This window comes from Aegilops tauschii, chromosome 3 (genome assembly GCF_002575655.3).
Source record: "Aegilops tauschii subsp. strangulata cultivar AL8/78 chromosome 3, Aet v6.0, whole genome shotgun sequence".
NCBI classification, from domain to species: domain Eukaryota; kingdom Viridiplantae; phylum Streptophyta; class Magnoliopsida; order Poales; family Poaceae; genus Aegilops; species Aegilops tauschii.
In genome coordinates, this window is record NC_053037.3 from 54,557,698 (window position 1) to 54,566,632 (window position 8,935).

The 8,935-nt window shown below is 53.7% G+C and overlaps 2 protein-coding genes across 2 annotated transcripts; one reads left to right on the top strand and one right to left on the bottom strand.

Annotated features, from left to right (window-relative positions):
• Positions 1 to 768: 768 nt before the first annotated feature.
• LOC109786516 (brassinosteroid LRR receptor kinase BRL2) lies at positions 769 to 4,863 on the top strand. The gene has a single exon (XM_020345092.3). It carries the CDS (start codon positions 1,237 to 1,239, stop codon positions 4,726 to 4,728), a length of 3,492 nt encoding a protein of 1,163 aa, XP_020200681.1. The 5' UTR covers positions 769 to 1,236; the 3' UTR covers positions 4,729 to 4,863.
• A 2,360-nt stretch (positions 4,864 to 7,223) lies between these two features.
• On the bottom strand, positions 7,224 to 8,721 carry LOC109786513 (dolichol-phosphate mannose synthase subunit 3-like). Its single transcript, XM_020345090.4, has 4 exons — positions 8,559 to 8,721; positions 8,106 to 8,227; positions 7,906 to 8,013; positions 7,224 to 7,519 (listed from the first exon to the last, which is right to left on the bottom strand). The coding sequence occupies exons 2-4, from the start codon at positions 8,205 to 8,207 to the stop codon at positions 7,460 to 7,462; spliced, it is 270 nt and encodes an 89-aa protein (XP_020200679.1). The 5' UTR covers positions 8,208 to 8,227; positions 8,559 to 8,721; the 3' UTR covers positions 7,224 to 7,459.
• Between the last annotated feature and the right edge of the window lie 214 nt (positions 8,722 to 8,935).

Consider the following 8,935-nt stretch of genomic DNA (forward strand, 5'->3'; position numbering starts at 1 on the left):
AAATGGTTTAATGCCCTAAAATAATTAAAACAGGGGCCAAAATAATAATTTAAATGCTTTTTAAATTATAAAATTTCCAAACTAATTTATTTAATTGCCAAACTTTTTGAGCAGTGGCCTAATTTATAACACTAATTTAGGTACAAGTTTTATATTTTATAAAACTAAAATACTTTTGTTTTAAAAAGAAAACAGAAAACAAATAAAAGAAAAGCAAAAATAAAAGGAAAGGAAAAAGGCCCCCTATTCCCACAGAGTACGAGAAGTGCAAGTTCTGTGATGCTCTCGATCGGGCAGAGTAGAAGAAGGCGGTGCTAGGAGAACCGCCACGACGCCCGCTTCTATGTCGTGCTTTTGCCAGGGTGTCATCTATTTAGTTTGTCAATTTGTATGGCTAATGTCATGTTGAACATCTAGTGTTTTTAAGTAACATTTTTGCTAAGTCTCAATCGACTGAGACTTGGTTATGTCTCAGCCAATGTTATATTCTTGCGTGGAGATCCGTGCATTTTCTTTCTTTCTTTTTGTCTTATATACTATGTCACTTGATTGAGACTTGACTAAGTCTCAGTCGACGGAGAAATAGCCACACCCTTTAAGTAATGCTAGATTCACATGTATTACAGAGTTTACAGATTGATGTTAGTTGGACTTTTCTGATTGGGTTAGGAAGGGTGGAGGGGCCCACACTCATGAGCGACGAGTTAATTAGTGTGAAGGGAGTCCGTAAAAGTCCGTAGTTTTCCATTGATGTAGGATTATCGAGTTTTTTTTTCTAGCTACATCGAACATCTATCTAGTAGTTTACAATGAAGATAGGGGAAAATTGAGTGCTAGCGTTGGATGACCAGTTTTAGGGAGTGTTGCTGAGCTCGGTGCAATTTCCATTCATAAGATCAATGTGTTCCTGACTTCGTGTGCCATGATTCGCCTCCGCTTTCTCACGTGCATGCCTTCCTTTTCCCTCGTGCACACATGATTCCCCATGGTTGATCCAGAGGTAAAGCAGATCCTACCATCATTAACGCAATATTAGCAAAAGCCTTAAGACACGCACACACGCCGTGGGTTAACCGACCGATGATGTTTCTAATACTCCTACACACACAACAAAAGCCATCTTTATCGAGCTTTTTACCGCCAAAAGCCACAATGGCGCACGCTCTCTTTCTTTTCCTCAAACACCTTTCTTGCTACTAAGCTCAGACCATCCAACATGAGGGAGACCATGAGTCCATGACATTCCTCATCGGCGTCCCCGTGCCAGCCATGCCAGTGGCCATGGATCGCATGCTCCTCCTCGCCGCCTTCCTCCTCCTCTCGTCGACTTGCACGACGACGACCGTGTCCGCGGGAACCGGCGACGACGCGGGGGCGCTCCTCCGCTTCAAGGCGTCCGTCCACAAGGACCCTAGGGGCGTGCTCTCGTCTTGGCAATGGCAGCAGCAGCAGCAGCCAGGGACGCCGGGCGGTGGTGGTAGTGGTAATGGCACGTGGTGCAGGTGGTACGGAGTGACGTGCGACGACGAGGGGCGGGTGGAGCGGCTCGACCTCGCCGGCTGCGGCCTCTCCGGGCGCGCCTCGTTTGCAGCGCTGGCCTCCATTGACACGCTGCGCCACCTCAACCTCTCCGGCAACGCCCAGCTCCGCGCCGACGCCGCTGGGGACATTCCCATGCTCCCCCGTGCGCTGCAGACGCTCGACCTGTCCGACGGCGGCCTCGCCGGCGGCCTCCCCGACGACATGCAGCTGGCGCACTACTACCCCAACCTCACCGACGTCCGCCTCGCGCGGAACAACCTCACCGGCGCTCTCCCTCTTAAGCTACTGGCGCCTAGCACGATCCAGGTGTTCGACGTCGCCGGGAACAACATGTCCGGGGACGTCTCCAGCGCGTCGTTTCCCGACACGCTGGTCCTGCTCGACCTCTCCGCCAACCGTTTCACCGGCACGATCCCGCCGTCCTTCTCCGGCTGCCCCGGCCTCAAGACGCTCAACGTGTCGTACAACGCCCTCGCCGGCGCGATTCCAGAGTCGATCGGCGACATCGCTGGCCTCGAGGTGCTCGACGTCTCGGAGAACCGCCTCACCGGCGCCATCCCACGCAGCCTCGCCGCGTGCTCGTCGCTGCGGATCCTCAGAGTCTCGAGCAACAACATCTCCGGCTCTATCCCGGAGTCCCTGTCGTCGTGCCGCGCGCTCCAGCTGCTCGACGCGGCCAATAACAACATCTCCGGCGTGATCCCGGCCGCGGTGCTCGGGAACCTCACGAAGATGGAGATCCTGCTTCTCAGCAACAACTTCATCTCGGGATCGCTCCCGAGCACCATCTCTGCCTGCAACAACCTCAGGGTCGCCGACTTCAGCAGCAACAAGATCGGCGGTGCGCTGCCCGCCGAGCTCTGCACGCGCGGCGCGGCGCTGGAGGAGCTCCGGATGCCGGACAACCTCCTCACCGGCGCGATCCCTCCCGGTCTGGCCAACTGCTCGCGCCTGCGGGTGATCGACTTCAGCATCAATTACCTGCGCGGCCCGATCCCGGCGGAGCTCGGCATGCTCCGTGCCCTGGAGCAGCTCGTGACGTGGCTCAACCAGCTAGAAGGCCAGATCCCCGCGGAGCTCGGGAAATGCCGGAGCCTCCGCACGCTCATCCTCAACAACAACTTCATCGGCGGCGACATCCCCGTCGAGCTCTTCAACTGCACCGGCCTCGAGTGGATTTCGCTGACGAGCAACCGGATCAGCGGCACGATCAGGCCGGAGTTCGGCCGGCTGTCCCGGCTCGCCGTGCTGCAGCTGGCGAACAATAGCCTCGTGGGCGACATCCCCAAGGAGCTCGGCAACTGCAGCAGCCTGATGTGGCTGGACCTCAACAGCAACAGACTCACCGGCGTGATCCCGCACCGCCTCGGCCGGCAGCTCGGGGCGACGCCGCTGAGCGGCATCCTGTCAGGCAACACGCTGGCGTTCGTCCGCAACGCTGGGAACGCGTGCAAGGGCGTGGGTGGGCTGCTGGAGTTCGCCGGCATCCGGCCGGAGCGGCTGCTGCAGGTGCCCACCCTCAGGAGCTGCGACTTCACGCGGCTCTACTCCGGCGCGGCGGTGAGCGGGTGGACGCGGTACCAGACGCTGGAGTACCTGGATCTCTCGTACAACAGCCTCGTCGGCGCCATCCCGGAGGAGCTGGGCGACATGGTGCTGCTCCAGGTGCTCGACCTGGCGAGGAACAACCTCAGCGGCGAGATCCCGGCGTCGCTCGGCCGCCTCCACGACCTCGGCGTGTTCGACGTGTCGCACAACCGGCTGCAGGGCAGCATCCCGGACTCCTTCTCCAACCTCTCCTTCCTCGTGCAGATCGACGTCTCCGACAACGACCTCGCCGGCGAGATACCGCAGCGCGGGCAGCTCAGCACGCTGCCGGCGAGCCAGTACGCCGACAACCCTGGCCTATGCGGCATGCCGCTGGTGCCGTGCAGCGACCGGCTGCCGAGGGCGAGCATCGGAGCCTCCTCCGGCGCCGCAGCTGAAAGTAGTAACGCCAGGTGGCCTCTGCCGAGGGCGGCGTGGGCGAACGCCGTGCTCCTGGCCGTGATGGTCACCGCCGGGCTGGCGTGCGCGGTGACGATCTGGGCGGTGGCGGTGCGCGTGCGGCGGCGGGAGGTGCGGGAGGCGCGGATGCTGAGCAGCCTGCAGGACGGGACGCGGACGGCGACGACGTGGAAGCTGGGCAAGGCGGAGAAGGAGGCGCTGAGCATCAACGTGGCCACCTTCCAGCGGCAGCTCCGGAAGATCACCTTCACGCAGCTGATCGAGGCCACCAACGGCTTCTCGGCCGCCAGCCTGATCGGCTCCGGCGGGTTCGGGGAGGTGTTCAAGGCGACGCTCAAGGACGGCTCCACCGTGGCCATCAAGAAGCTGATCCCGCTGAGCCACCAGGGCGACCGCGAGTTCATGGCGGAGATGGAGACGCTGGGCAAGATCAAGCACCGGAACCTCGTGCCCCTGCTGGGCTACTGCAAGATCGGCGAGGAGCGGCTGCTGGTGTACGAGTACATGACCCACGGCAGCCTGGAGGACATGCTCCACCTCCCGGCCGACGGCGCGCCGGCGCTGACGTGGGAGAGGAGGAAGACGGTGGCGCGCGGGGCGGCCAAGGGGCTCTGCTTCCTGCACCACAACTGCATCCCGCACATCATCCACCGCGACATGAAGTCCAGCAACGTGCTCCTCGACGGCATGATGGAGGCCCGCGTCGCCGACTTCGGCATGGCCAGGCTCATCAGCGCGCTGGACACGCACCTCAGCGTCAGCACCCTCGCCGGGACCCCCGGGTACGTACCGCCGGAGTACTACCAGAGCTTCCGCTGCACCGCCAAGGGCGACGTCTACTCCCTCGGCGTGGTGCTGCTGGAGCTGCTCACCGGGCGGCGGCCCACCGACAAGGAGGACTTCGGCGACACCAACCTCGTCGGCTGGGTCAAGATGAAGGTCAGGGAGGGCGCCGGGAAGGAGGTCGTGGACCCGGAGCTCGTCGCGGCCGCGGCCGGCGACGAGGAGACGGAGATGATGAGGTTCCTGGAGATGGCGCTGCAGTGCGTGGACGACTTCCCGTCGAGGCGGCCCAACATGCTGCACGTGGTCGCCGTGCTCAGAGAGATCGACGCGCCGTCGTCGCAGCCTCCATTACCGGCGGCAGGTGCGTGCAATGGTCATGGCCAGGACGCGTAGTAACGAGGCCTCCATGGTTTTTTGTGTTGTAATTGCTGCTTGTATGTGTTGCAATATGGTGTATACAATTGTTGTATGTACGTAGCTTTTAGCCCTTGTGTTGGACTAATAATAAAGCAGTGTGTTGCTGTTGCATATAGCCACCTGTCGCGTCATGGTTTGTCCCTGGATACTGAAGAAAACCCAACCCTTTGCAAGACAATTTTCGATTGGTTGCTACACATTTGTGTGTCATTTTGATCCTTGTGGTTGATAATGTGCTTAATGAAGTGACAATGACAGATGTCAGATGGGTGACACGCCCCACTCCCGGGTAATAGGAAGCATCACCTACTGTGACTATCTTCCTTTTTGCTACGAGTGAAAAAAAAACTTTGCGTCGGTCGATCCCGATTCCTCCATAGGAAAGCCGAAAGTGCAGCCACAAAGTATGAGACGGGGACATCACCTCCCGCGTGAGTACGAGCCAATAACAAGTGGGAGACGGGGAGCAAGTCAGAGGCTTGACGGTTCAGGTTACGGGGTGGGGGTCGTCGCTGTCGTTGAAGAAGGGGGGTTGAAGAAGTGGGAGACGGGTTTAGAGAGATGACTGGGACGGCGGCGGCGCGGCGGAGGTTGTGGCTCCGGCAGGCCAGGGCGGCGAGGAGCAGTGGCTTGACCAGGATTTTTGGGAGGAAGAAGATCAATGTGGGTTGAAACTTAAAAGAAAATCGGGAGTGTCTATTTACCACTCACCTAAAAAAATTGTGTCGGTCGAAATTATAGTCCGTTGGATCACCATCCAACAGCCATGATCAAGTGCTACTTTTCATCTTCAACCTCCATTCTCTTCTTCCTCCCGCGCCTCCAACCTTCCCCATCACATTCGCCTGCCTCCATCCCCAAGGTCGGCGGGCGTTGCCGTGCGCTGCCCCGCCCTCCCCTCAACATCCCCCGACCGTCACGACTATCCCTTTAAGTCCCTCTTTCTCCAACAACGCCGACGGCCCCACACACCTGTCAACCTGCTCCCTCGCATTTGCAGCTCGTTGTCGCTTGCAGTGTTGTCTCCGTCTCCAGCAAGGTCTTGGTTCAGCCACGCTGGGTCGACGTTCATTGCTGCCGCTCCTCACAATGTCCTCGCCTTTTGTCTCGCCAGAAATCAACTGACCAGTTAGAAAAAAGTAGGTACCTGACGTTTAACAAAACTGAAATAAATCAGGTAATTACAGCTTATGTGGTCCGGTATCCTTGTGGTTTGCTTTGAATAGTTTGAGACTAGTTGCCCTCAGTCAGGGGTAAAGAGGGTCAGAGTGAAGCGAAGGAATGATGGCTAAAAAGGCTTGACGACAGGTCACAAGCTAAATAAAGTTAATTTTTGATGCGGATGATGATGATATGAACAACTCGAATAAGAAAATGTAACTAGCACCTACTGACAGAGATCAAAAGCACACTTTCAATCGATGGTAATGATGCTGCCACTTGTGCTGCTTCCATGGTAATTTCAGCACAACGAACGGGAACAACTCACAGCAGCCAAGAGCCAAGGCACTTGGTTGGTACTTGTTCATAATGATCAGGTCAGTGTTAACAACAGAAGGTATGAAAAGTACTCTCTTCAGTACTAAGTTAGCAGGAACTGCTAACATGTTTGTTAACTGCGAGATTGTCCGTTGAATGCTCTCAAAACTGTCCACAAAATGTCAGCAACTGGTACTTCTGAAAGAAAAAAAAAACAAAGTGCTTTTTTTTTTTTTTGGAGAATCACTAGCATTAGGTAAACCTCAACCTCACATAGAAGGCGCCAATAGGACCCAAAAATCCAACAGCACCACAAACTCCACTATAATTTTGTTAAACTTTTGACATGCCAAACCAGGAACAGAACAGCAGCATACATGTTTAAGCAACAGACGCCAAGGGCCTGGTATACGAAACACACAACATATATGCACATATAATGGCCCAAGGGGCTCCAGGGAGGGGCTGTTGAGGACTTCATGCAGGTCACAGGTGCAACAGACGAGGAGGCAGCGACAGAGAACCGCACGGCAGAGCGAGTTCCCAATGCCAGAGAAGATGATGGACCAGCCTCAAACAAGTCCCTGCCGGAAGCAGCTAGCTCAAGGTAGCAGGCGACTGTCTGCTGTCAAATTGGCATGTGACTGAACATGTATATAATAGCATTATGAGTTGAAACAGGTTCACTGCACAGTCCATTCTACAATTGTTTTTTAAACATGGAGCAATAATGGTATCGGTAAAGGTTTAATGATCTTTTGTTAAATCATGAGGAGGTCAAACTTCAAAGTGCCAATGAGATGGAACTTTGCTGAATTTGAGAAGTTCCAGAGTTGCCAAATGAAAGGAACCTGCACTGGGCAGAAACTTACACACTAGAACTAAACCATCAAAAGAACTAGCAATTTGAAGCATCACCAAAGGCGATACTGCAGAGCACAAACTGATACACATCCAGTGATGAAACCCAGATGGTTACAAAGCAAAGCATGTCATGAACACCGGCGGACTTGTTAATGAACCATTCTTAGTTGTTCTCACAATGTTTTCTGACACAAGTAGTATCGTGACAAGCCATCCACCTCAAATGTAGAATTGTAACACGCGACTCACAAAAACTGTGTTAGTAACAGTATCTAAGCATAGTGAAATGTCATATAACCTTTTCTAGCTATGGTATCCAGGAAGCTTCAAACTGGCCACAAAATATTAAACATTGGAATCGACCTCAGTCAGAGCCCACATCAACACCCCTTTTGGATAAGAATTCCTTTGCCTCCACAATATCCTGCATAGTAGGTCGAGCACAAATAATTAGAAATGGGAACAAAGCAAAGATGTAATTATACAGAAAATTTAAAGTTTCAAAATCAGGTGGCTTGGTTTTATTTGTAGTGGCCATTATGAAAAGCCATACAATCATACACATAAGGGACAAAGAAACTTATGATCCCTTCTGCATAATACCTTGAATCTCATTATGCCAGCAGAAAACCAAAATAAAAGAGTGTAAAATATACAATGCACAAGTGTATATTAAGCTGAGAATACCTAGGATGTAAATTCTAGCGATTATTAGTTCTCAGCATGGCAATGAGACTGCATAGACAAAAAGAGAGAGAGAGAGAGAGAGAGAGAGAGAGAGAATTAGGTTACTAGGACTACATCCACTACCTGCTGTAGTAGTATGGCTTCTCGAGGACAAGTGGGAAAGAACATCAGCCCATACCCAACCATGAAAAGGCCGTAGCATCCAAGCGCCACTACCAAGTAGATGGGAAGCTACAAGAACAGAAGTCACAAGCAACCATCTTAATCGAAAGACAGTGTCTTAACTGCAATAAATTAGCAAGTGAAAAATTGATGGCACTCACCAGCCAAGTATAACTGCGAGGAACTGTCGAGGTTTCAAGGAGCGCAACCCAGACGGCCGAGATCGCCGACAGCACTGCGATGATCTTGAATATGTGCTTCATCTAGGAAATGCAGCGTTCGTCTGCCATCAATCAAAAGGGCGAATTAGAGCCTAAAATGCAGAGCGAAAAAATCAAACTAGAATTTGTAAACATTTGCTCCAGCAAGCATTATCAAAAACACCTATCAACTAAAATCCTTTAACATGTAAACTTGAACATGCACTGTCAAAACCATGCAGCAAGTACTCATCAAGAAATAGTCATCATTATATTCTCACAATATGCAATCTACAGCAAGTACTCATCCAACACAGAAATCAGGGAGAAAAATTGAACAAATAGAGGATGCAAGAGGAAGGAGGGAGGGAGGGAGGGGGGATGAGGGAAGGAGGAGGAAGGAGAGGTGGCTACCTTCCTATGGACTGGTCGCCGGCGTTGCCGGGCGGGAGCGGCTGCTCCAGGGAGGGAGGCGCTGCTGTGCTCCTGTACCGGAGGCGGGGCAGCGGAGGCTTCGGCCGGCTGGGCAGGCCGCAGCGGAGGGCCGGCGGCGGCTAGGAACCCTAGGGCAAAATTGACAAATTTGACCTATGGACAAAATCAAATCACAGAATGAACTGTCCGTGAAACTATTTCACGCGGCTGGCCTTTTTGTGTGACGCCTGACACGAAGGCGCCACACTACACTGTGCAACGCCTCACATATAGGCGCTACACGCCTGGCCAGCGTCGCATCCGTGTGATCCGAAAATTACTAAGTCAGTGTGCAGCGCCTGAGAGCTAGGCGCCAC